The 24636-nt window shown below is 62.3% G+C and overlaps 4 protein-coding genes and 1 long non-coding RNA gene across 11 annotated transcripts; 2 read left to right on the top strand and 3 right to left on the bottom strand.

Annotated features, from left to right (window-relative positions):
• The first annotated feature begins 228 nt into the window (after positions 1-228).
• On the top strand, positions 229-5942 carry MLST8 (MTOR associated protein, LST8 homolog). 2 transcript variants are annotated; one of them, XM_047839413.1, is made up of 9 exons: positions 229-327; positions 855-1022; positions 1181-1232; positions 1317-1479; positions 1814-1889; positions 1974-2126; positions 2957-3081; positions 3197-3360; positions 3463-5942. In XM_047839413.1, exons 2-9 carry the CDS (start codon positions 894-896, stop codon positions 3579-3581), a joined length of 981 nt encoding a protein of 326 aa, XP_047695369.1. In that variant the 5' UTR covers positions 229-327; positions 855-893; the 3' UTR covers positions 3582-5942. The 2 variants fall into 2 exon arrangements, with proteins under 2 accessions (XP_047695369.1, XP_047695370.1); XM_047839414.1 differs by having other exon boundaries at positions 293-327; positions 858-1022.
• Positions 4038-5502, bottom strand: BRICD5 (BRICHOS domain containing 5). The gene is made up of 6 exons (XM_047837717.1): positions 5458-5502; positions 5182-5292; positions 4817-4972; positions 4642-4743; positions 4231-4384; positions 4038-4132 (listed from the first exon to the last, which is right to left on the bottom strand). Exons 1-6 carry the CDS (start codon positions 5500-5502, stop codon positions 4038-4040), a joined length of 663 nt encoding a protein of 220 aa, XP_047693673.1.
• Positions 5943-8182: 2240 nt separating the features above from the next.
• Positions 8183-9345, bottom strand: PGP (phosphoglycolate phosphatase). Its single transcript, XM_047839437.1, has 2 exons — positions 8655-9345; positions 8183-8553 (listed from the first exon to the last, which is right to left on the bottom strand). Exons 1-2 carry the CDS (start codon positions 9295-9297, stop codon positions 8228-8230), a joined length of 969 nt encoding a protein of 322 aa, XP_047695393.1. The 5' UTR covers positions 9298-9345; the 3' UTR covers positions 8183-8227.
• Positions 9346-14889: 5544 nt separating this feature from the next.
• On the top strand, positions 14890-24518 carry E4F1 (E4F transcription factor 1). 5 transcript variants are annotated; one of them, XM_047837558.1, is made up of 14 exons: positions 14890-15112; positions 17288-17439; positions 18699-18804; positions 21029-21222; positions 21331-21451; positions 21571-21723; positions 21817-21986; positions 22308-22517; positions 22789-22897; positions 22994-23211; positions 23370-23568; positions 23646-23736; positions 23869-23931; positions 24021-24185. In XM_047837558.1, exons 1-14 carry the CDS (start codon positions 14956-14958, stop codon positions 24037-24039), a joined length of 1962 nt encoding a protein of 653 aa, XP_047693514.1. In that variant the 5' UTR covers positions 14890-14955; the 3' UTR covers positions 24040-24185. The 5 variants fall into 5 exon arrangements, with proteins under 5 accessions (XP_047693514.1, XP_047693513.1, XP_047693512.1 ...); XM_047837557.1 differs by having other exon boundaries at positions 14896-15112; positions 22792-22897; positions 23646-23788; positions 24021-24518; XM_047837556.1 differs by having other exon boundaries at positions 14897-15112; positions 23646-23788; positions 24021-24518.
• On the bottom strand, positions 18471-20566 carry LOC125153988 (uncharacterized). 2 transcript variants are annotated; one of them, XR_007147644.1, is made up of 3 exons: positions 19649-19823; positions 19283-19385; positions 18471-18552 (listed from the first exon to the last, which is right to left on the bottom strand). It is a non-coding gene; the product is annotated as an uncharacterized LOC125153988 (long non-coding RNA). The 2 variants fall into 2 exon arrangements; XR_007147645.1 differs by lacking the exon at positions 18471-18552 and adding an exon at positions 20122-20566 and having other exon boundaries at positions 19136-19385; positions 19649-19711.
• Positions 24519-24636: the final 118 nt, after the last annotated feature.

The following is a 24636-nucleotide window of genomic DNA, read 5'->3' as shown; positions in this document are numbered from 1 at the left end:
TAATTTACTTGGGCATCCTAGACGGGCGTGGGGAGCAGGGGATAGAGGGAAGGGGGTGGGGCGGAGCCCCCCTTGGGACCAAGCCTGGAAAATGGGTAGCTGTCCGAAGGGTGGGATGCCCCAGTGGGGAGAAGGCTGAGGCCAGGCCTCACGGGGGCCTCCCCCCGCCCCAGAACGTTGGTCTCGCCCCCCCCCCCCCCCCCGCCTAAGTCTCGTGGTGTCGCCCAAGGCCCATCGATAACTCTACGCTCGGCCGCGGCCTCTATCGACTTGCTCTGGCTCCGCTCGCCGTCCTCGGCCGCGGCGGAGCGCAGAGCCGCGTGTAAGGTACGGGGGCCGCGGGGCGAGGGCCGCAAAGCGGCTCCTGGGTGGCCAGGAGAGAGCGCCTGGGTGAAGGTGGCCCAGCGGGACGCAGCCAGGGCTGTCGGCGAAGCACCGGGAATCCCGAGGGTCGGGCCAGAGAGCGCCCCCTCCCATCAGGCCTAGCCGCGGGCCTGCTACGCATGCGCAGCCGCAGGGCTCGGCTTTCCTCTCCGGCCCTTCCACTTCCTTGCGCATGCGCGGCCCGCCCCTGCGGCAGAGCGGCGCCCCGGGCGTGACCGCCCCCTGGCGGCGACGGGTGGGGTGGCGTCCTGTCCAGGTCCGTGGGGCGCGGAACGGAGCACGTGCCTTGGAGCTGGGAGCTGTCCGTAGGTTGTCACGCGTTCTCTGAACCTCTAAGCCTGTTTTCTCATCTCTAAAATGAGAGTGATAATGCCTGTCTCTCAGCACCCAGTGGACCCAGAGGGTGTTCCCTAAATACTGCACCTCCCTCTCTTGTGCAGATGTTCTGACCTTTGACCCCTGCTTTTCAGAAGTCGGGTCCAGTGCAGACCCAAGCCTTCTTCCACACCATGAACACGTCCCCGGGCACGGTGGGCAGTGACCCGGTCATCTTGGCCACTGCGGGCTATGACCACACGGTGCGCTTCTGGCAGGCCCACAGTGGGATCTGTACCCGCACGGTGCAGCATCAGGACTCTGTATCCTCCACTCGGGGAAGGACGCCGGGTGGGGGTGACAGCTTAGGCAAAGGACGGGTGCCCGGGGTGGGAAGGATGCAGCAGCCGAGCCAGACGGTGGAGGCCTCGAGGGTTCTGGCTCCAGGGCTCCGTTCGTCACGCTCCTTAACAGACCCTAGCAGGTGAACGCACTGGAGATCACGCCTGACCGCAGCATGATCGCGGCTGCAGGTACCTGTACCCTCGACCCCGACCCTCCATCTCTGCCGAGCCTCTCCAGGCACAGCCACTCTTCAGTTTACCCTGTGCCCCTAGGTTACCAGCACATTCGCATGTATGATCTCAGCTCCAACAACCCCAACCCCATCATCAGCTACGACGGGGTCAACAAGAACATCGCGTCTGTGGGCTTCCATGAGGACGGTCGGTGGATGTACACGGGTGGGGAGGACTGCACTGCTCGGATCTGGGACCTCAGGTGTGGGGCCGTGGGTAGGAGGGGCCTGCTGCTGGTTGTGTGGGGCTGGGGGCCAGCCAGGAGACCGTCTCCGGGCGGGGCCCTCCAAGCAGAGGCTGAGATGGGCTTTCCCGAGCGGGTGATTTATTGAGGGCAGTGACAAAAGCAGGGTAGCGCAGGGGTGAAGCCACACAAAGACGAGCCCGGCCTCAGCCTGACACCGTAGAGAGCTCTGGAGCATGAACTGCATCAGGTGCCATCTTGAGGCCAGGGGCCGCCCCTGGGGGTGCCGAATGCAGAGAGCACGTAGTGGGGCGCTGATCGCACCCACTACAGCGTGTGCCCCGCCCCAAAGGTCCCGCAACCTACAGTGTCAGCGGATCTTCCAGGTGAACGCACCCATTAACTGCGTGTGCCTGCACCCCAACCAGGTGAGGGGTGCGCAAGGGGCCGGGCACCGAGGTGTGCAGGAGGGCGGGAGACTCCCGCCCTCCCTCACCTCCCCTGCACCCCAGGCGGAGCTCATCGTGGGTGACCAGAGCGGCGCCATCCACATCTGGGACTTGAAGACCGACCACAACGAGCAGCTGATACCCGAGCCTGAGGTCTCCATCACGTCTGCCCACATTGACCCCGATGCCAGCTACATGGCAGCCGTCAACAGCACCGTGAGTCCTGGGTGTGAGCGCGCGGGGGAGGCCAGCTCCACCCGGCCCCTTATCCTCCATACTCCTCCGCGTGGCTTATTCCCCAGATGTTCCCTCACACTCCCCCACCCCCTGCAGGCCTGCTCCCCCCACCCTGGGCTCCAGCCCAGCCACCAAAGCCAGAAACCCGGGTGTCGATCCTGACGCCCCCTCTCGCTCCTACCATGGCTCATCCAGCGGCTGTCACCTCCACCTCCAGAGCCTCTCGATTCTACTTCCCTCTCCTCCCCGTCTCCTCCTGGTCCCAGTTTGGCTTGTGTCCTCGCACGCACATCGGCTGCAGCCGCTCTGTGTCCTCCCTCCGCCCTCACTGATACCCTCCACCCCTGTGCCACTCTCTCTCAGCTGCCCGAGGGCTCCATTCCCTGCACAGACCCCTAGGTGACCTGGCTCTTCACTCTGGCCTTGGGACGCTGGGGTTTAGCCCCGATGCCCCGTCCGGCCTCATCTTCTCCCTGTAATGTCTTTACATCTCAACAGATCAGCTGTCCCATGGTGTCCCCCAGACCGCCCTCCTTCTGTCCCCACTGTCTGAGGGGCCCGACTCCCTTCTCATTCTTCACACTCCCATTGGCCAGCAGCACTCACGAAAGCCAGGCGCGGCCTCTCCCTCTCAGCTTGCCAGGCAGTCTGTGCGGGCAGGACCAGAGGTGCCGGCCACACGTCCCGGGCCCCCAGATCTCTGCGTGTTGGGTGGCAGCCCCTGGGTCTGGGTCCAGCTGCCAGGGCAGCCTTCCCTGTGCGTCAGATGGAAGGCTCCAGGCTTCCCGTGACTCCCCGCCCGCTTGCAGGGGAACTGCTACGTCTGGAATCTGACTGGGGGCATTGGCGACGAGGTGACACAGCTCATCCCCAAGACCAAGATCCCTGCACACACCCGCTACGCCCTGCAGTGCCGCTTCAGCCCTGACTCCACGTGTGTGCGGGCTCCGGGGGCCTGATGGGTCGGGGCCTGCCTCGTGGATGGCGGAGGGGTGCAGGGTGGGAGTGACTGCTGATGACACCCCCGCCGCACTCACGCCCCTCCCTAGGCTCCTTGCCACCTGCTCGGCTGACCAGACGTGCAAGATCTGGAGGACGTCCAACTTCTCCCTGATGACAGAGCTCAGCATCAGGAGCAGCAACCCGGGAGAGTCATCCCGAGGCTGGATGTGGGGCTGCGCCTTCTCGGGGGACTCTCAGTACATCGTCACCGGTGAGCCCGGTGTACCCGGCCTGTCCGTCCCCATCCCCGCCAGCCCCCTGTGCTCCTGCCCTGGGGCTGCGTGCTGAGCCACTCCTTACACCCTCCCCGCAGCCTCCTCTGATAACCTGGCCCGGCTCTGGTGCGTGGAGACAGGAGAGATCAAGAGAGAGTACGGGGGCCATCAGAAAGCTGTGGTCTGCTTGGCCTTCAACGACAGCGTGCTGGGCTAACCTGGGCCCCCTCGGAGCCGCAGGCAGCTGTCCAGGCAGCGCCTGCTGAATACGTCTGTTCAGATGCCCGGCTCAGAGGGAACCTCCACCAGCCCAGGCCAGCTGGCCCTGCCTGGCTACCCTGGTCCCCTCGGCCGGCTTCCAGGGGCCAGGCCGGTATGGCGTGGGATCCTCTCAGCTTCCAGTTGCTTATGTGGATGTGAAAGGCAGCCGACCTGAGCCAGCCTACCCTCGTTTCAGAAATTCCAGAGCCACATGACTTAGGGGATCCGAGGCTGGTGTCCCGTCCCAAGCCAGTGTTCCCTCCGCCGCCTGCCCGTTCTGTGTTCTGAAGCCACAAAGAACACCGTTATGGCCAGGTGCAGGGTTTATTAGCCCCGCCGGCAGCCACCTTCCTCGTGACTGATGGCGGGGACGGCCAGCTGGCTGGCCTGTGGGCCGGGCCGGGCTCTGACCTCAGTCTGGGAGGTAATAAAAGCAGAGCGACACGCAGATGTTGCTGGGGAAGCAGATGTCGATGCACAGGTAGACCAGCCGCTGTCTCCGGGGTCCTGGGGGAAGGGGTCTGCTTGAGCCCCAGGGGGCTCCTCACCCTTCTCTCCAGACTGTCGTGCAGGAGCCCGGGCCTCTCAGCACAGCCCCAACGTACCCTCTGCTCGACGGGCCCAGTAAATGGGCATTTTCGTGCAAAGGTGCCGCACCGACTCCCCCACCCGAGCGGGGTCCACCTCACGGTCCCCAAGCACTGCCAGCAGCTCCTGGACGTAGCGGGTGTCCTGGCTGGGGCCGTGAGACCCTCGGGCCTGCGGAGAAGACTCTGGTGGGCCATGGCACTGGGGCATCTGCACCTGCCCTGCTTGGGGCAGGGCCTGTCCCCTGGACACGCTGGCCCGGTGCCGGCACCACCCTCAGCTCTTGTCAGCAGCCTCAGCCAAGGGAAGACAGGGCTTCTGTTCCCTGAAACCAGAGCTCCGGCCCGTTGCAGGGCCGGGCTGTACACAGGACCCTTTGTCCCCTGGCCCCGGGAGCCTGGCCGCATGGGCCGCACGGGGCTGCTTACCTGTGAGCTGTTCACCAGCAGCTCTAGGGTCTCGCGATCTCGGGGTTCCATCGGGCGGAGGAAGCAGGCCCGGTGTTGTGAGGGGCGGTAACAGACGCAGCCCTGGGGAGGCAGGCGGGTGAGGCAGGGCCACCTGTACATCCGTGGGTGCCGACCACACCCCCAGCCCACTCACGCTCTGCCCATCGAACAGCACCGCCCAGCTGTGGTTGCTCTGAGCTGGGGTCACCCGGATGGTCGCCACGTTCCGGGCCGTGTCCACCTGGGTGGTTTGGTTGGACCGGGGTGCCCTGGGGCCCGGGAGGGTCAGACGGAGCATCTGCAGCAGAGGCTGACATCAGGAAGCCAGAGCTCAGCTGGGTAGGCCGGGGCGGCCCCCGACACGCCCCCAGTTCTCCCTGTGAGGTTTCTGGCCCCTCCACCCGCCTGGGCCTCCTGCCTCTGCTCAGGGCCCTGGCTCCACTGGAAGGCTGGGATGTGCTGTCCTCCCCCCACCTTCCAGTGTCTGTATCCCTGGCCGGGTCCTGAGGAGGAGCTCACCTTGGGAGGGCTGTGAGCGAAGCCAAGAAGCCCTCCAGCCACGACCCCCGCAGCGGCCAGTGCCAGCAGCAGCAGGAACAGGCCGGGGGTCTTCCAGGGCTTGGCCTTCACCTGGGGGCACATCGCAGTCTGTGGGGCCTAGAGCAGAGACCGGGGAGCAGGCTGGTTCGGGGAGGCGAGGGGTGGGAGGTGGGCACTTGCGCTCCTGTCCCCTGCCCAGGTCAAGCCCTGGGTCTCTGTCCCTGGAGAGGGCACCAGGTGTTTGGAGGCACTCACCTGGCCGGGCCCGGGGCTCTCCTCGCAGCAGCCCGTCTGCTCCATGCCGCGGCCCTGGTGACAATGCGCTGATTGTCTGCTGCCCCTTGCAGTCAGCTGGGGAAACCTCGGTACAGTGATGAGCCAACAACCATCCCGGCCCCCTCCTCTCCTGCCCCCCTTGCTTCCCGCCAGCCCAGCTACCTGATATCAGGGTCAGAGCCGGGACAGCCCCCATCCTTGGGGCGGGGTGGGGTGCTTGTCACTGTGCCTGGCTCTTGGACACCTGGCCTGTGCTGACTGGAGACTGGAAGTGCATGGCTCTCCGGGAAACCAGGTCCCACTGATTGGCACCGAGGGCGGCCCAGGCAGAACGACTTTACAGAGTCTGCTTGGGGACGGGCTTAAGTTTTCTCAAGAGGCTGTTCCAGTCTCTTTACTGTTACTTCTGGATTCCTGGGGCTTGGCTCGTGGCAAACCATCAATAAATGCGTTTCATGAATGACCGGTAAGGGAGTCCGCGCTGCCTGTGTCCTTCGATCCCATGTCCCCCCAGCCGCTTCCCGATTCCTCAGACGTAGCACGCAGGTGTGAGACCAGGACGGGTCCAGGCAGCCTACCGGAGACCCCGCACACCTGGGGCTGCCGGCCCGGCCCTGCCCAGGGTGGTTTCCTCTGGGGCCCTGCTCCCAGCCTGCGTCTCCAGCTTCTTCAGGACGCGGGTTGTGACAGGGCTCCGCCAGGCCCGGCAGCTCACAGGATGTGTGCTCCCAACAAGCTTCACACCCTGTGGTCCTTGCCTGTGGCTTTCCTCTGTGCCTTTTTCCTAATTCCCCGGAACCCACTCACCCGCCCCTCTGTAACGGGCCTGGGATGCGGTGACGTCGTGGTGGTCGGCACCCCGGCTCTGGAACTGCGATCCCAGAACACGTCCTCCTTGGAGCCCCCCACACCCACACTGGGCGAGGCTGCTGCAGCCTCTGCACGAGGGCTGCTGTCGAAACACGGGCAAAGAACGTCAGAGTCAGCGCAGGTTTGAGAGTTTAATACAGATTTGGGTTCACACAGTGCAACAGGGAGAGAGATGCGGCGCACTTGGGCTCCCGGGCCGCTGCCCGGCGGAAGTGTTGCCGGCTGCCGCACCTGCCGCGTGCTCCTGGTGTGGGTGACAACGCCCTGACAGGCCTGCTCAATATCCAGACCCACCTTGAGCCGACCTCGCAGAGCCAACGTCAGCACCACCAACCTCACAGGTGCTGGCCGCCCTCGTGCTGCCCCGCCGCAGAGTTCAAACCCCAGACACCCCACCCCGGCCCCGGGAAGAGCTGCAGGCTTGGGACACTCTTTATTGCTATGAGAACTTAAGAGAGTCAGTGAAGGAGCGGCTCTGGGGCTAGGAGAGAAACTGGGGGCAAATGCCGGGGAAATACAGGGAGAGGCACCAGGAAGGAGTCGGCCAAAAGGAACAGCTTCCCAGGCCCTGCCCTACAAGTACGGCTGGACAGTCTGCTTATCAGGTCAGCAACTTAGGGAAGAGGCAGAAAAGGCCAGGGCCCACTGCCAAGAACCCTTGGCTAGCAGGTGGACCCAGCCGGTCCTTCCGCTGGCCTCCCACAAGGGGCTCCAGAGCCGACATGAGTGGCCTCGTGGAGCACTGGCATCTCACCCCCACCCCGACAGGGTGCGGGAGGACAGGAAGACATCGGATGCCTTGTAAAAGGATTTCCTGTTCTTGGGGACACCTCTTTCCTCCCCACCTCCCCTCCCCCACAGGGCGCCCAGGGCGACAGGCATTCCTTGGCCAGCACACGCCTTTAGCCGTGCTGCTGGCTGCGGGGCACGGAGACTTCTCCAGGGGATTTTTCCCTACAAGACAGAGCACAGCTATTAATTAACACACTTAAGATTCAATTCCACCGTTTGACAAAAGTTGTTCAAAACTGTAAAAAAATAATTTTTGGTACCAACACTACTCTGAGCTCTCTGCACAGCTGCCCAGAGTTCAGCAAAGGCATCCACACCCTCTCGGCTGCTCAGCCAACGCTTTGCTCAGTTCAAGTCAGCTGGATTTAAATGCACACTTGAAAAAACTGAGGCTTAGCAGGACGCAGTTGCCAGAACTCCGTGACCCCATATGAGGTGTGGCAGCCCTGGGTATCCGAAGCGGAACAGACCCTTGATTGTGACATCAGAGTGGTTTTTAAGGAAGCGTGGGGCAGTGGTGTTGAGGTCAGCACCCTGCGGCCCAGGGACAGGGACATACCCTGTCCTCCACTCCCACCCTGCAGGTGAGGAGCCGGGATCCCGGAGCAGGATCATCCGCAGACGACCACACAGACAGGCCCTGGGGCTCTTTGTACAAGTTCCTCACAACAGTCAAAATAACCGGACCGTCCTCCCATTTACCCTGTATAGGAGGCCCAATCCCTGAATAAAATTTTCAATAAAACATGGAACATCCTAGACCTGCTTCAGTCCCATGAGCAGGTTGGGTAACCACCCTGAGGTGACCCGAATCCTGGACAGATTAAGCCTGCCCTTGTCAATGGCACCGGATGCCCAGGACCCCCACAACGCCCTCCAGGTTTAAAAGTGCATCTTCAAATATAAGCATCTGTAAACAACATCGCCCCCCAAACGTTTACTTACAAGGTTAACAACCAGTGCCTTTACTTAACTCCAAGTATACTCTCTGAAGCCACCTAGCTGAGCGGATGCTTAAGCCCCACCTATTAATTTGGGTAAGTGGTTTTCAATTTGTTTTATTCTGGAGATTAAAGACACTAAGTCTTTAACCTTGAAGGGCGGGCAAAAGGTCAGCTATGCTGTCAACATAGAAGTCAGGAACCATTTTCTTCTTAGACATGCAGTCACTTTCCTGATTACTCTTCACGTCCCCTAGAGTGGAAACGCCGGTGAGGGTCAGGATGGTCTTCAGACCACAGGTGACGCCCAGGAGGATGTCTGTGTCCAGGCGATCTCCCACCATGACGGTGCGCTCTGGGTCGATGCCGTACTCCTGGGACACGCAGTCGAAGATGAAGCGGCTGGGTTTCCCTATGATGTCGGCCTGGCGCTGGGCGGCCATCTCCACGGCTCGGACCAGACAGCCGGTACCTGCGGGGCGGAGAGGGAGGGGAGGAGAGCACCCGGGGTCAGAGGACAGGAGCGGCCGGCGGCCCGCCCTGAGCCTCCCGCCGCCCCCGCCCCGCACGGACCCGCGATGAAGCGGCCGTTCTCGAGCGGGAGCCGGTTGTCCATGTTGGTGCCTACGAGCAGGCAGCCGGGCTGCTGCAGGTAGCGCACCGCCGTGGTGAGCTTCATGTAGCTGAAGTGCGGGTCGAAGCCCACCACGACCGCGCGCACATCCGGATCGAGAGGCGCGTCCAGCCAGGCGCCGGGGCTGTCGCCCAGCAGCGGCTCGGGCCCCACGCCCACGCAGGAGACGCCCACGGCCTTCAGCTCGGCGGCCAGGGCCTCGCTGCCCAGCACGTAGGCCTTAGGGGCCGGTGCGCCCGCCAGGCGCTGGCGCAGGTAGAGCGCGGTGCAGTAGGCCGTGCCGAAGACCTCGAGGCCGGCGCCGGGCCCCGTCGGGCCGCCGAAGCCCAGGCGCCGCAGCTTCTCGGCGTAGGCCTCGCGGGTCTTGCTGCTGTTGTTGGTGATGAAGCCGAGGCGCTTGCCGCTGGCCCGCAGCGCCGACAGGGCCTCGGGCGCGCCGGGCACGGCCGTCTCGCCGCGCCACAGCACGCCGTCGCAGTCGAACAGCAGCGTGTCCACGTCGGCCAGCAGCGCCTGGGCCCGCTCGGCGCTCAGCCGCACGCAGCGGGCGTCGTCACCGCCGGCCTCCGCCACCGCCGCCATGGCCGCCCGCCGCCGCCACCGGCCGCCCGCCGCCGCTGCCACCGGCCGCTCCTTGCAGCCGCCCGCCGCAGCTCCCGCCCCGCCCCCGGCGCGCTCATTGGCCCCGCTCCTCGCGCGCGCCGCCCATTGGGCGCCACCTGCGCCAATCCGCCCCCGCCTCCCGCGGGCTGCGGGAACTCAGCGCCAACCGTCGCGGCCCGGCACTGGGAGGCGGGCGGCCATTGGCTATTGAGTCCGAGGCTCCCCGGTGATTGGCTGGAAGGGAGCCAACCGGCATTCGGAGAGGAGCGTTCACTGCGGAAACGCTGCGGAGGAGCCCAGAACCGGCGCTGGACGTAAGGCCGCAGCTCATTGGCGGCCGCAGGGCAGCTCGCCCATTGGCGCCGCGTGGTCAGCCTAGGTGACGGAGGCCCTTAATCGAGTGACCCCGGGCCGGGCCGGCTGCCGATTGGCTGGCTTCTCCGCGGCAGGAGCGCGGCGGGGCGTTGTGGCGGGCGGAGAGGTCGGCCTTGGGGTCGGCGTCACGCCTGCACCTTTCCTGGGCGGCGCCGGGTCGTGCCCTCCGCCCTGGGCACGCTGCGGACCGACACGGTGTTAGCGCGTGAGCCGATTACGGCTGAGTGCCGAGTGCAGCCCGGGGCTCCGTCCCGGCAGGCCTCGCGTTCCCATATCTTGTCCTTTGCAAGAGCGCTCTCTCTAAGGGGCTCCTGGGTGGCTCAGTCGGTTAAGCGTCCTACTTTGGCTCGGGTCATGATTTCGGGGTTGGTGAGTTCGAGCCCCGCGTGGGGCTCTGTGCTGACAGCTCAGAGCCTGGAGCCTGCCTCGGATTCTGTGTCTCCCTCTCTCTCTGCCCCCTCCCCGCTTGTGCTCTGTCTCTCTCTGTCTCTCAAAAATGAATAAGTGTAGGGGCGCCTGGGTGGCGCAGTCGGTTGAGCCTCCGACTTCAGCCAGGTCACGATCTCGCGGTCCGTGAGTTCGAGCCCCGCGTCGGGCTCTGGGCTGATGGCTCAGGGCCTGGAGCGTTTCCGATTCTGTGTCTCCCTCTCTCTCTGCCCCACCCCCGTTCATGCTCTGTCTCTCTCTGTCCCCCAAAAAATAAATGTTGAAACAAAAAAAAAAAAAAAAGAATTAAGTGTAAAAAAAAAATGTTTTTTTTTTAAACGCTCTCCCTGTGCCTTAGTGGTACTGTGAACGGGTTATTTATTATAAGGCGGCGGGATTGCCTTAGTGGTCATGCGAACGAGTTATTACAAGGCGGCAGGTTTAGGGGTTAAGAAGACACTGCGTACAACACAGCACTTACCATCATCTTATTTGGTATCATTGTTAACTTTTATTGAGGCCTCATACACAGTAAAAGTGCATCGATCTTAAGTGTGCAGCTTGATTGAATTTTACATACCTATACGCCTGTGTGAACACAACCCACATCAAGCCAGAGGATCTTTCCCTCGTTCCAGAAAGTTCCCTCACAGTCCCTCAGCCAGTCAATAGCGGAGACCCCTCCCCCAACGACTTTTCTGACTTCTGTCACCATGGAATGAGTCATAGCCTCCTCTGCCTGTTCCAGATGGTCTCGCAGACTTGCCATGAGTCTCGCTGCTATGGATCGACACAATGTCTGGGAAATTCATCCTTTTCTGTTGTTTTAATTGCCATGTGAGCCCTTGTAAGAATACATCCGTCGGTCTGTTCTCCAGTAGGTGGACACTGGGTCGTTTGCAGTTTGGGAGCATTGTAAATAATACTTCTGTGAACATTCTGGTTCCTATACACTCATTTGTGGACCCAGGCACTCATTTCTCTTGGGTGAAATAGAATTCCGATTGGAACTGCACGTTCACAGGTAGGTGTGTATGTTTATTGTTATTACTTCCAGTAGGGCCAGGGAGCAGAATTACAAAGGGCCCGGTTTCTTGAAAGCCTACCCTGTGACAGGTGCCCCAGACCCCCAGCTCCCAGAGTGTCAAACTCCTGCTCTTCTCTTGGGCCCCAGGTCTCCATAAAGTCTGCTCTGGACCCACTCCCACCCCCAAACCCATGAGGTAAAACCGGTGACCTCAGTTCCCTTAGGGCCCTGTTTATTTATACGTGGCTCGTTTCTGCTGGTCTCTGTTGGCCTGGGAACCCCTGGAGGAGATTGGAGGGGCCGTGGCCCACAAAGGCAGGGCATGCAAAGTGTTGCTGCCTGGTGCACCCACTGTCCACAAGGGGGGCACCTTCCTCCCTGTGTCTTCCCACTTAGTTTTGGTGGTGGAGCTGACGCGGGGAAGAGCTGGATTTGACAGAAGATCAGAAATCCTGCTTTCACCCAGAAGCATCCAGGGTATATGGTACACTGGCCAGTGCTGTTGCTGTCCAGCCATGGGCCAGCGTGTGCAATACCTGCCCGGGTGCCTTGGTCTCCTGGGCACTGGTAAGCATCTAGGCACTGAGCCCTGCTCCTCACCTGCATTACAGCCCTAAGAGGCAGAGGCTAGTAGTGTCCCCATTCGTGGATGAGGAAACTGAGCCAGAGAGAGTCACCGGCTGGATGAGATAGGGGTGGGATTAAACTCAGTTGACTCCACAGTGGAGCTCTGCCATACCTGATTGGTTTGACACGTCCTGTGGGTTGTAGGGACTGAGCCGGCACGGTGGGAAAGGTGGGGCGGCCAGTGTCGAGAGAAGAGGTGGTTGTGGTCATGGTCCTGCAGGAGGCCGGAAGGGACACTGCACTTTATGGCAGGGGGGCTGACCTTGAGTGAGGTGCCCTGTATAGATGGGGGAGGAGTGCATCATGGTCATGATGTGTTCCCGACACATGGTAGACGTTCAGTGTATACCTGTGAATAGATGGCGCCAGGGTTCCCCAAAGTGAGGAAGCCCCCTCCGCGGGCTATATGGGGCACGGATTTAGATGGTACAAGGACAAACACCAGACGCTATTTAATTTTAACAGCCTTGCATGGATTTAAATTGTATTAGGAACTAATGGGGGTGTCCGGGTGGCTCAGCAGGCCGGGTCTGACTCTTGATGTCGGCTCAGGTCATGGTCCCATGGTTCGTGGGATCGAGCCCCACGTTGGGTTCTGCGCTGACAGTGAGGAGCCTGCTCGGGATTCTTTCTCTCTCCCTCTCTCTCTGCCCCTCCCCTGCTTGCATGCTCTCTCTCTCTCTCTCTCTCTCTCTCTCAAAATAAATAAGCAAACATGAAAAAAGTTGTATTAGAAAATGCAAGTAGCCATTGAATCTGTTTTCGCAGATGGTATTGCTTCCAATGAGCTAAGTAAAAAAGGGAGTCATTTCAAAAGGACTCAAGTGGCACACAAAACAATTCAGAAGCAATCTAAATATTCTTCAGCATGGGATTGGTTCAATACGTCCATCAAAGAACAGAGGTTGAGCAGTCCTCATAAAGGGTGATGGAGTCTCCGTGGCTCTGGCCACGGCAGGTCAGCACAGCACTGACTCTAAAAACACACAGGGTGCCGCTGGAGCCCGTGCCGCGGAGGGCTGGGTCGGGGAGGAGGCTGTTTGGGGGAGTGGGGACTCCGGTTTTCCTGTCTTTCTCTGGCCAGTGTGCCTTTCAGTGACCTTAGGCCTGTCTGCCCCTGTACCCGCTGGCCTGCCTGGGCCCTCGCTAACGCAGGACCTGGGACTCACTGGTGCAGGATGCCCTTTCCTGACTCCCAGGGAGCCACCAGGCAGGAGCTTTGGTCCGCTCCGGACATGGTTCTGGAGCACGCGGCAGGCAGGCTCTCTGTCTCCGCTGGGCCGGCTCCTCCTCGTGTCCACCCACACTCAGGGTGTCCTCTGCCTTTGAGACCCTGTCCTATCCCATTCCTCTGGGGCTTCCTCTCTCTCTCTGATGCTGGCTTCACCATTACTCTTCAGCACATCCTTAAGTGAGGTGTCTTCCTGGTCCTCCCTTCCCAGAAGCCCCCTCCACAAGCTCCCCCCAGCCCCCGGTCTTCCTCCGGTTTGTCCCTCTCAGAGACCATCCATCTGGGATCTTCTTGCCTCTATGGGCCCTGAGGTCCTTTTATCCGCACAGCAGTCAGAGGGATCCTTTTGAAATGCGTTCACACCGTCTGCCTATCCCCCTGCATTGGCGAGCAAGCCTCATGCAGAAAGCAACCTCATGGTTACCCCGGTCTGACCTCTGACCATCTGACCTGTGCTTCACACAGGGCAGCTTCTGCCAGGCCAAGGGTCCTCGGGGGCCCAGCTGGGCAGCCCCAGCATGGAGACAGTCTCTGTTTGGTGTCCTTGCCAGGGCAGAACAGTCTACTCTCTGCCCCGTCCCTTGAGTCTCTGCTTGGTCTTTTCTAGAGATTAGCCTTCCTGGAGGAGACCAGTTCTGATTCATCTGAGCCTCTGGGATTCAACACAGGGCTGGGCCACAGAAGACAACTGATGTGGGAGAGAGCACATCCTTTGGGTTTCCAGCCCATGGCTCTGTGCAGACTTCCGTCTCCAGTCTGCCCTTGGGCAAGCGTCCTATCAGTACTGTGCCTCAGTTTCTTCATCTTCAAAATGGGGGCGATTGGTACTTAAATGAGAAAATCCTGTAAAGTGCTTAGCTTCATAGAGCTAATTAAATATCACCTGAAAAGAATAAAAGGAATTTGTACATGTGTGTTCATGGCAGCACTATTCATAATAGTGGAAAAGGTGGGAACAACCCAACCGAATGCGACGACTAAATAAATTGTGGTCTTTCCTGGCGATGTAATATTATTCAGCCTATAAAAAGAAATGTAGTGACATGCTTCCAGTACAGATGAATCTGGGAAACATTATGCTAAGCAAAACAAACCAGATGTACAAGACCACATGTGTAATTCCATTTATTGGAGAATATCCAGAAAAGGCAAATCCTTACAGACTGAAAGTAGTTGCCAGGGGCTGGGAGTAGGGGAGAATGGGGAGTGAGTGCTAAGGGGTTAGGTTTCCTCTTGGAATGACGACAATGTTCTGGAACTTGGCGGTGGTGATGCACATTGTGTGCACGTTGTGAATGCACTAAATGCCATTAAAGGCAACTCTTATGTATATTTATTACAATTTAAAAAATACGCGTTAAGTATAAGAGGCTTAGCGAAGCTACCCGTGAGCCAAACCCAAATCGGGTGCCTCCCGGCGACCGTGGCGACAAGGGAGGCTCTGACCCGAGGGGGTGGGGCTGGGGCGACGAGCACCGCACTACCCGCGCACCACACTACCCGCCGGAGCTGGGGTGGGGCAGTGTCTCGCCGGCGGGGCGCCCGCGGCTGCACCACCGGCTCAGAACGTCTGCTTCAACCTTTCCTGAAGCTTCCGGGGCCGCTCGGGGAACCAAGCCCTTCGCCCCTCCGGCATGGCCACGCCCCCGCCTCACCCAGCCCCGCCCCTCGGGCCCGCCTCTGTCCCCGCCCCTCCGCCTGCTAGTCAGTCCGCTCCAGCGTAACCACGCCCCTGAGCAGCCCCTCCCCCTGCCTTCTCTCCGGGAGTCTGGCCCCGCCTCTGAGATTCTAGGCCTCTCTTCCTAGGCTCCGCCCCGCTGCCTGTCTGTCAAACCCACCTGGCTCCGCCCCGTCGGCCTCCTCTCGTCGTTTTCTCTCGCTCGCCTCAGCGCGGCCCGTTGTTATGACGACACGGTCGTAAATCCGCCATCTTCCTGCGGCGCGTTGCGACATGGAGGGCGCGATGGCAGTGCGGGTGACGGCCGCGCATACGGCAGAAGCCCGGGCCGAAGCCGGGCGGGAGGCGGGCGAGGGCGGGGTCGCGGCGGCGGCGGCGGCCTTGGCTCCTGGCGGGTTCCTCGGCCTCCCGGCGCCCTTTAGCGAAGAAGGTAACCGGGCCTGACGGGGCCTGACAGGGTCGGGCGCGGCCGGGGTGGGGACGGCTCAGTCCTGGCTGGAGGCGGCTCCGAGGGCCTAAGCTGTGGACGCGACCGACCGTCCGAGACCCCGGTTCCTTGCGGACCTCACGGGTCCCCAAGGGGTCCTGCATGGCCCTCCACGCGCTCCCCGGCTTCCTCAGACCCTCGGGCCTCTCCTGTGGGGCGCCCATCACCCCGTGGGCCTCGGTGCCCACTCGCGGGTACTCACAGGTGCCCAAGGCTGTGGGGTTGCTCGTGTGTAGACCTCTGCCGTCGCCTCCCCTGGCGGCCTTGGCCCTCAGGCCGGCGGTCAGGCGCCTCTTCGCCTCCCGGTCTGGGCAAGGCCCCGCCCTCCTCTGGGCCCCCTCCCAATGCACCTGACGGGTTTCTAGAGCCCTGGCTGGGGTGGGGCTGGAGGCTGGGGGTGCGGTGGGGCGGGGCCTCGCCCCCAGGCCCCCGGCTGCCCCTCCGGGAGGCAGCAGAGCCCAGTGGTGGAGAGCCGGTGGCCTGCAGCAGGCCTGCGGGCTCCATCCCACACCTGCCACTTTCGCCACGTTCTGGCTGTTTGGTCCTGGGCAGGGGATGCTGCTGCCGCTGCTGCTAAAAACGTGTTAAGCACTTACTCGGCATCAGCGTTTTTGTCCTCAAACCAACCCTGGATGCCCCTGTTGTTGTTGTTGTGATTCATTCCCATTTTGTGGATGAGGGAAATTGGGGTTCAAAGGTGTGAAGGTGACCAGGTCACCCAGCTAGTAAGTAGCAAGGATTGGACTGGATGCCAGGGCTGTGTGACTCCTCAACCGACTCCCCTACCTTCCGGGCTGCGCTGCCTCCCCGGACCCCGGTGAGAAGGAAGACAGAGCCGGTGGCAACTGGCTGAGGGCAGAGCGGACGACCGGGCGCCCTGACAGCTTGTGCAGACAGAAGTTGGGTCTCTCTCCTCCGAGCTTGTCTCATGAGGCTATAGACTGGGCCAGACAGGAGGGGGGCTGGCTAGCGATATTGGGGTAGTGGCCCCTGTCTCTGCAGAGCTCCTATTCTCAGCGCATGGTTTTTTCTTGCTCCTTCTTATTCCAGCTGGGGGAGGGGCAGTACCACTAGGGGCAGTGCCGGCCTGGAGAGGGATCTCTTCGGAGGTTGCTGGGCCCTGCCGTGCTTGCCCCCAGCCTTGTCACTGTTACACGGGGCGGAGTGTGTCCCCTTCTGTGGTGGGTGTTCCTTCGCTGGGGGGAAGGTTAAAAGGGTGGTGGGCACGTCAGTGCTTCGCTTGTGACTGCGAACCATCTGGAGGGGATCGCCCTCTGGCAGGTGGCCTTGTGTGGGCCCGTCATGGGTGTGGTGTGGGCCTCTGTTTGCTCACTGAGTCAAAAGACATGGACTGGGCTCCTTCCTTGTGCCAGGCCTGGGTTTGACCTTGATGTGGGACCGGATGTGAGGTGGTGGGAACTGGCAGACTTTTATAGAAGCACAAGGAACATCCTCCCGTCCCTTTGTGCAAATAGCGGGGCATCTGGAGTAGACCCTGAGGTTCAGATTCTGGCCCGAACACTCACCAGCTGCGTGGTCTTGAATCTCAGGTCATTTTCCTGGAATGAGAATAGTCATCCTTATTTCCCCAGGGCGCTGGCTGGATTTGGGGACATCCCCAGTGAGGTGCCTGGCACCCAGGAGGGGCTCAGTGAGTGGGAAGTGCCTCCTGTAGGACCTGGGGCAGGCATGGTCAGCCTACATGGTGAGGGACTTGAGCCTGGGGTGTGGAGCCTCTCTGGGAAGTTCCACCCTGAGTGTCTTCTCCAGAAGAGGGAGCTCCTGCCCGTTCAGAGCCGATGAAGCAGTCTTAAACTCTGGTCCTCCACTGTCCCCAAACCGGCTTGGGTGAATCCCTCCACCTCTTAGCTGCTCCCTGGGGCTCTGTCCCCTCATCTCTGAAGTGGGGGCTTTGGGCACGGCAGCCTCACTGGATCTCTGCAGTCTAACTCTCAGGTTGGGGCCCCCACCTGCTGGATGCTGTTCTCCCTGGGGTGGGCACCTCTTCCGCAGGTCACCAGAGGCTGGAAGGTGCCTGTGGTCCGATGGCACCCTTCGGTGGGTTTGGCCTGGGGCTGGAGGCCCTCCCAGGCCCCACTGAGCACAGGCTTGTTGCAGATGAGGACGATGTGCACAGATGTGGCCGCTGCCAGGCCGAGTTCACTGCCTTGGAAGACTTTGTTCAGCACAAACTCCAGAAAGTCTGCCAGCGGGCCCCTCAGGAGGCCCTGCCTGCCGCCCCTGCTGCTGCTGCGCTGCTGGGCCAGGAGGTGAGCCCTCTCCACCTGCCACCACATGTCCACGCACATGTGCGCCCTCCTCCTTGGGCTCACCTGGTGGCTGGGAAGGGGTGTGTGCGTGCCCTGACAGACCTGTGCAGCCGGTTCTCTGTGGCATGGGGGTGGACAGAGGACAGGCATCTGGTCATGGGTGAGGGAGCCTGGGCCCTGTCCCTAAGAGCTTGGCAGTGTTCCTGGTTTCCTGGATGGCCTGGGATGGCCCTGCCTTCCCAGCAGCCTCTGGCTGAAGCCTGCACAATTGACATCCCTCCTTTCTTGGAGCCTCAGGGTCTGTCCTGGCTCAGTGGCTCAGGGCTGTCATGGTGGCTTTTGTTCTTTTGGCTTCTCTCCTGCCCTATACGCACGGTTTCTTTTTCTTTTCCTTTTTAAAATTTATTTATTTATTTTGAGAGAGAGACAGAGGCTGGGGGAGGAAGAGAGAGAGAGAGAGAATATCCCAAGCAGGCTCCGCACTGTCAGCACAGAGCCTGACGTGGGGCTTGAACTCACAAACTGTGAGATCATGACTTGAGCCAAGAGTCAGATGCTCAACCACCTGAGCGCCCAGGCACCCCTGACACATGGTTTCTCGGGATCCTGCAAAGGGTGGCTCTGGGAGTCCTGCCACTTTGTCATAAACATGGCCAAGGTTGTCATGCTGCACGTGCTTGGGCTGTACGCATCCAGGCCTCTGAAGGTCCCCAGCACCTTTGCACGGTGGTGTTCTCAGGCCCCTCGTCGGATGGCATTGGGAAAGGAGGCTCTGGGAGATGTCAGCCGCCTCAGCTCGTCACAGGGAATGGCCCAGAGGACGGTGGGACTACAGCCATCTCCCTCAAACCCTGTGCTCTTTCCTGGCCCCTCCCGGTGGTGCCCTTTCCTCTCGGAAGGCCCCTGGACCCACATCGCTTGATAGCTTGGCTGGGGCTGGTGGGTGAGGGTGCTGACCTTCATCCCTGCACAGCCAACTGGGCTTCGGGCTGGAACTGCCGGTCACTTCTCCCGGGAGCCCTCTGCAAGGGTGCTCGCTGCTCTGCATCCGGCCCATGGTGGCCAGGGGCGTTTGAGTGACGGGGCTGACCCCTTAGGCCTGGGTTGGAGGGACTAGGGTGGGAGAGATGTCGGGGGAGATGACAGGTCCCACCGCAGCCTTCCCATGTGGAGATAAACCCAAGCCTTCCCTCTCCAAGCCAAGGGAACTCTGGAGCCCTGCAGGAGAATCCTTTCTGTCCCCTGTCCCCCCACGGCAGGTGGTGCCAGCGGTGGCCGGCCCGGAGGAGCCCATCACGGTGGCCCACATCGTGGTGGAGACGGCCGCATTAACGACAGACATCAGCCACGCACCCGACATCGTGGGTAAGCCGGCGTGGTCTCCCAGTGTCTGTCCATGTGTGGCTCTCAGCACAGCTGTTTGTGGTTAGGGCTGGAGGCGAGGGACCCTTGCTGCTGTGACCCTCTGCTCTCCTGAGAGCAAAGCCTGGCTGAGGAGGGCCGAGGCCCTCCAGAGTGAGCACTGGGCACCAAGCCCTGCCCGCCAGGAGAGGGGAGGCGTGTGGCCTGCGCTCAGGGAGTCCTCACTTTGTGCACAGTCACGAGCTGGCTGCTTGCTCCTGCTGCTTCCCTGGTCCTTCCCTGGTCCTTCCCTGGTCCTTCTGGAATCTTCCCCATTTTTCTGCCAACCCCGGTTCCTGCTCCCCACCCCACAGTCCACTCTGATGGGTCAGGTTGGGGTATGCACAGGATGCACTGGTGGCTCCAGCCCTGTCCGGACCTGCTGTCTGACCTTGGCTCTCCCCTCCCCTGTGGGGGTGGCAACTCCTGCCCTGATTCTCACCTGGCTTTTATGAGCGTATAGTGCCCAGTCAGCCTCCTTGATGGCTCTTTGTAAGTTCGAGTGCCTTGCTGGTGTGCAGCGGGAGAGGGGGGAGTTGGTAGGTCTGGAATGGGAAGGGGGAGCCTTCAAAGGGCAGCCGGACAGGAGGGTGCAGCCTGCTGCCCAGCTTGGAAGGAAGGGTTGTTATCTAGGGCTCTGCTGGGCAGGAGTCTTGGCAGGTGCCTGAGTGGGCGGCTGCACAGGATGTGGCTTTGGGTGACAGGTACACCTTGGCCTTGGGAAGCCCTTGGGACCAGATGGGGCAGGAAGAGGGGTGGAGACCTCGGGAGGGGAGCCGCAGAGTAGGCCTTTCTGCCACGGACCCACCTCAGGGAGGCAGCCGGACGTCCGTCCTTGTCTCCATGCTGTCCCTTCCCCTGCCTGACATTCCTGTGGACAGGGACATTCACCTGTTGCCATTCTGGATAGGAATGTTGTCATGTGGGGGGTGGGGCCGTGCTCTGGCCCTGGATGGTGTCATATGGGAAAACAAATCCCCTGGGGTTGGGTGGCACCTCTAGCCAGGCCCCTTCCCGCCCCCCTGACCTCCAGCTGGCCCACACCTGCTGCTCGGTGGCTCGTCCCTGTGCTCTGAGGGCTCCCCTCTGGGTACCTCCTGCCTCTCTGTCCCCTTGGGAGTTTCCCCCTTTGCAGGCATCTTGGGTGCACCACATGCCCCCTAGGAGTCTGCTACTCCTTGCTCCAGGGTTGGCTAGAGTCCTAAACTGCCAGTTGCTGGCTTCCCAGGATTGGGGGGCCAGGGGCCACAGTCGGCAGGGGCTGTGTGGGGGGCCAGATACCTCTTCCCGGCCCTCCTGCCTCTTGGCTGGGAACAAACTTGCTTTTCATCTCTGGACTCAGGGCAGCCCTGTTCTCCCTTCCTTGAGCCGTCCGCCTGCTGTGTCTTGTGCCACGCTCTATCCCAAGTCCTCGCCTGGCAGAGGTCCCTGGCCTTCTGGAGGTTTGCTTCTGGGGCGGAGCAAAGATAGAGCATCCAGCGCATAAGCCAGGGCATGGGCGAGAGATGGCCTTAATTGTCTGAGTCACGGCGCTTGCGTTCTGTGTGAGAATGGCTTGTCAACACACTATGTCTGGCCGATTGAGATGGTTCCTAAGAAGTGGTTTTACAGCCGCTTCCCACATGTCGTTTTTATGAGCAGAAATTATGAGGTGTGTTTACAGCTTAGCTTTGCACGTCGTCAGATCTTTTCATCACCCGTGAGAGGTGCCAAGGCCAGGCCTCCTTCCTCAGGCAGCTCCAGGTTTCTCGGGAGCACTCACTCTCCCGGGAGGGTCCCCGGCCCGCCGGCCTCAAGACACAGTGGGTGACCTCCCCCCCGCCCCCCGAGGCATCTTTCTTACCTGACAGTGGGACCCGGTGCAGTGAGCGGGGCCGGCCCATCCACCGTCTCTGTGCTGGCACTCAGTTGTCCTCAGAGGGGGCAGGACCCCTGCGCACATCCGGTCCTGCGCTCCTTGGCTTAGGAGGGGGCACCGGTGCTCATGGTGGGTCTCCCCACTGGGCACCTTCTGGGGTCCCGGAGCTCCTCTGGGTGGCCTCCAGCTCAGGGAGCAGATACTAGGCCCTGGAGCTGGAGGGCGGTCAGGACAGCTCCACCGTGTCCTAGCAACGTCCCCGGGCAGGGATCAAAGGAGGTGGCAGGGCCCGCAGGGTCTCGAGGCTCAGGCTGACCCTCTTCTCCTCAGGCGGCGGACACATCAAAGAGGTCATTGTGGCCGCCGAGGCAGAGCCGGGGGACAACGAGATGGCGGAAGCCCCGGGCAGCCCCAGCCGTCAGGGCCCGGGCCTTCCCGGGGAGGGCGAGCAGGCCCAGGTCAAGCTGCTGGTGAACAAGGACGGCCGATACGTGTGTGCGCTGTGCCACAAGACCTTCAAGACGGTGAGGCCGGGGGCTGCGTGCTCGCGGCCCCGCCGGTGGGTGGGGCCGGGCCTCCCTCCCGCTTCCGCCGGGGAGGTGCCTGAGCCCTGCTTCCCCGCCCTCCCCCAGGGCAGCATCCTCAAGGCCCACATGGTCACCCACAGCAGCCGCAAGGACCACGAGTGCAAGCTGTGCGGGGCGTCCTTCCGGACCAAGGGTTCGCTCATCCGGCACCACCGGCGGCACACGGGTGAGCCGGGAGGGGGCCGTGAGCCGGCCTTGTGGCCCCTGCCTCTGGGGGGAACGTGAGGCTGTGGCTGGGGGCCTGCCTGCCCCTTGGCCCCGGGGCTGACCCTGCCCTCTCTGTAGATGAGCGCCCCTATAAGTGCGCCAAGTGCGGGAAGAGCTTCCGGGAGTCGGGTGCGCTGACCCGGCACCTCAAGTCTCTGACCCCGTGTACCGAAAAGATTCGCTTCAGCGCGAGCAAGGACGTGCTTGTGGGCAAAGAGGACACGTCTGCAGGTCCGCGAGGTAGGGGCTCCCCGCCCTGGCCCGGGCCTGGGTGCTGCCCTGGTCAGCGGTCTCTTCAGGGACTCTCCTGGTTCTGCCTTAAAGGATCTGGCGCCTCCACCGTGGGGACCGTTACATCATCATCGGTGACGGGGGAACCTATGGAGACATCGCCCGTGATTCACCTGGTGACAGACGCCAAGGGCACTGTCATCCACGAAGTCCACGTCCAGATGCAAGAACTTCCCTTGGGCATGAAAGCCCTGGCCCCAGAGGTGCGGGCAGGTCAGGGGCTGGCCTCTGTCCGCTCAGTGCCGGGCTCTGTGCCGGTCACTGGCTCCAGCGGGAACGGGACCAAGCTGGCCTGCCTTCCTGGTGCTCAGTGTGGTTGCAGGGGAGACAGGAGACCAATGGCATGCCAGAGGGCAGGGAGGGGTGAGGGACAGGGAGCTGGGGTGAGGTGGAACGGGCTGTGGGGCTCCCCAAGACGTATGCACGGTGCCCCCGGGGCCCCTTGGCTCTGCTCCGTGTAGTGCGTGCAAGTGGGTACCGAGTGTCTCTGCCTGACCAGCTGCCCTCCGTCTGCCTGCCCACAGCCCCCCGGCTCCGAGGAGCTTCCCTGTTCCGGTGAGGGTGGCCGTGAGAACCTGCTGCACCAGGCCATGCAGAACTCCGGCATTGTCCTTGAGCGTGTCACTGGAGAAGAGGGGGCCCTGGAGCAAGCCCCTCCCGCGGCGCCCAGTCCCCAGCCCCTGGGAGACGGTCCCCCGGAGCTGCCGCTGCTGGAGGTGGAGCCAGTGGAGACAGTAGGTGCCTGCGCCGCTGGCGAGCTCCTTTGGGGGTCAGGCCTTGGGTACAGGGTCACGACCCTGGCCCTGGAGCCGTCCTTGCTGTGTTCCCTGGGGTGGAAACATTGAGCCACTTTCTGCAGTGATTTTCCCCCATTTACTGCCTTCCCTGGGCTCATGGTGGAGCTTGCCGGTGTGGGGGGTGCCACGGCTCTGTTCTTGGTGCTGCTGGGGTCCAGCCCGCAGTGGGTGCTGGAGGCATGCTGGGACACCTCCCCCCGCCCGCCAGCAGGTGGCCAGCGGGCCCTCAGCCGTGCCTAGGACCCACCCGTGCCCTCAGTGCAGTGAGACCTTCCCGACGGCGGCCACCCTGGAGGCCCACAAAAGGGGCCACGCAGGTGGGTGGCAGGAGTGGGGGGCAGCTGGCAGCCAGCCAGGATGTGTGTTTGGGGCCCTTGGGTGGCGACCCGGCCTGACATCCCGTGCGGCCCCAGGGCCAAGGCCGTTCACATGCGTGCAGTGTGGCAAGGCCTTCCCCAAGGCCTACCTGCTCAAGAAGCACCAGGAGGTTCACGTGCACGAGCGACGTTTCCGCTGCGGAGACTGCGGGAAGCTCTACAAGACCATCGCACATGTCCGCGGCCACCGGCGCGTCCACTCAGATGAGCGGCCCTATCCGTGTCCTGAGTGTGGCAAGTGCTACAAGACCAAGGTGGGTGCTCGGGCCCCGACCCCTGACCCAAGGGCTCCCCTCTCCTGGGCCAGATCCCTGTCCCGTCCCTGCCTCTTGACCACACAGCCCCTCCCCCAGCCCCTCCGGCCTGGCCCAGAGGCCGAGGGCAGGCCGGCACTGACGGTGCGGGTCCACAGAACGCCCAGCAGGTGCACTTCCGGACGCACCTGGAGGAGAAGCCGCACGTGTGCCCGTTCTGTAGCCGTGGCTTCCGGGAGAAGGGCTCCCTGGTGCGGCACGTGCGGCACCACACGGGCGAGAAGCCCTTCAAGTGCTACCGCTGTGGCCGGGGCTTCGCCGAGCACGGCACCCTCAACCGGCACCTGCGCACCAAAGGTCAGGGCCCGGCGCGGTGGGGGGCGAGGGCGGGGAGGGGTGCCCGGCGTGCTGACCGAGCCCCCCCCCGGCCCCAGGCGGCTGCCTGCTGGAGGTGGAGGAGCTGCTGGTGGCCGAGGAGAGCCCCGCGGCCGCTGCCGCAGTCCTCACTGAGGACCCGCACGCCGTGCTGGTTGAGTTCTCTTCCGTGGTGGCCGACACCCAGGAGTACATCATTGAGGTGGGTGCGGCAGGGGCGGGGTGGGACGGTGGTGTGGCGGAGCCTCCCCTGGGGTCGGCTGACCTCTGACCCGTGTCCAGGCTGCTGCGGACGACGCGGAGGCTAGCGAAGCCGCGGAGATCATTGAGGGAGCCCAGACAGAGGTGAGGGGCTGGGGGAGGGCCGAGGAGGGTGGTGTGGGGCCCCGTCCCCGCCCCTCCGCAGCGCGAGCTGAGCGGTGAGCCCCCCGCAGGTGGACAGCCACATCATGAAGGTGGTACAGCAGATCGTGCACCAGGCCAGCGCTGGGCACCAGATCATCGTGCAGAATGTGACTATGGATCAGGAGGCGGGGCTGGGCCCAGAGGCGGCTGCCGCCGACACCATCACCATCGCCACCCCTGAGAGCCTGACGGAACAGGTGGCCATGACGCTGGCCTCGGCCATCAGCGAGGGCACCGTGCTCACGGCCCGTGCGGGTGCAAATGGCGCCGAGCAGGCCACCGTGACCATGGTTTCGTCGGAGGACATTGAAATCCTAGAGCATGCGGGCGAGCTGGTCATCGCCTCACCGGAGGGCCAGCTCGAGGTGCAGACGGTCATTGTCTAGCGTGGCTGTCTGCAGGGTCCTGGGGGCTGGGCTGGGTAGGGGCGAGGGCCCAGAGAAGAAAGAACACAGAATTCAGGTGTTCAGAGGGGATGTGGGAGTGTAAATAGTTTTTTGTTGCTTTACAATAAAATGTGAAAATCTGCCACTTGTGATGTTGCCGTGGCAGCGGCAGCCTCGGGGTCTGGGGCCACTGTCCTGGCAGGTTTCCCTGTGGCAGCACGCCTGCCCGGGCCACCCTCTGGACTCTCATGCCCGGCCG

This window comes from Prionailurus viverrinus, chromosome E3 (genome assembly GCF_022837055.1).
Source record: "Prionailurus viverrinus isolate Anna chromosome E3, UM_Priviv_1.0, whole genome shotgun sequence".
NCBI classification, from domain to species: Eukaryota; Metazoa; Chordata; class Mammalia; order Carnivora; family Felidae; genus Prionailurus; species Prionailurus viverrinus.
Note: the sequence above shows the minus strand (reverse complement) of the source record. Positions and strands in the feature narration are given on the sequence as shown.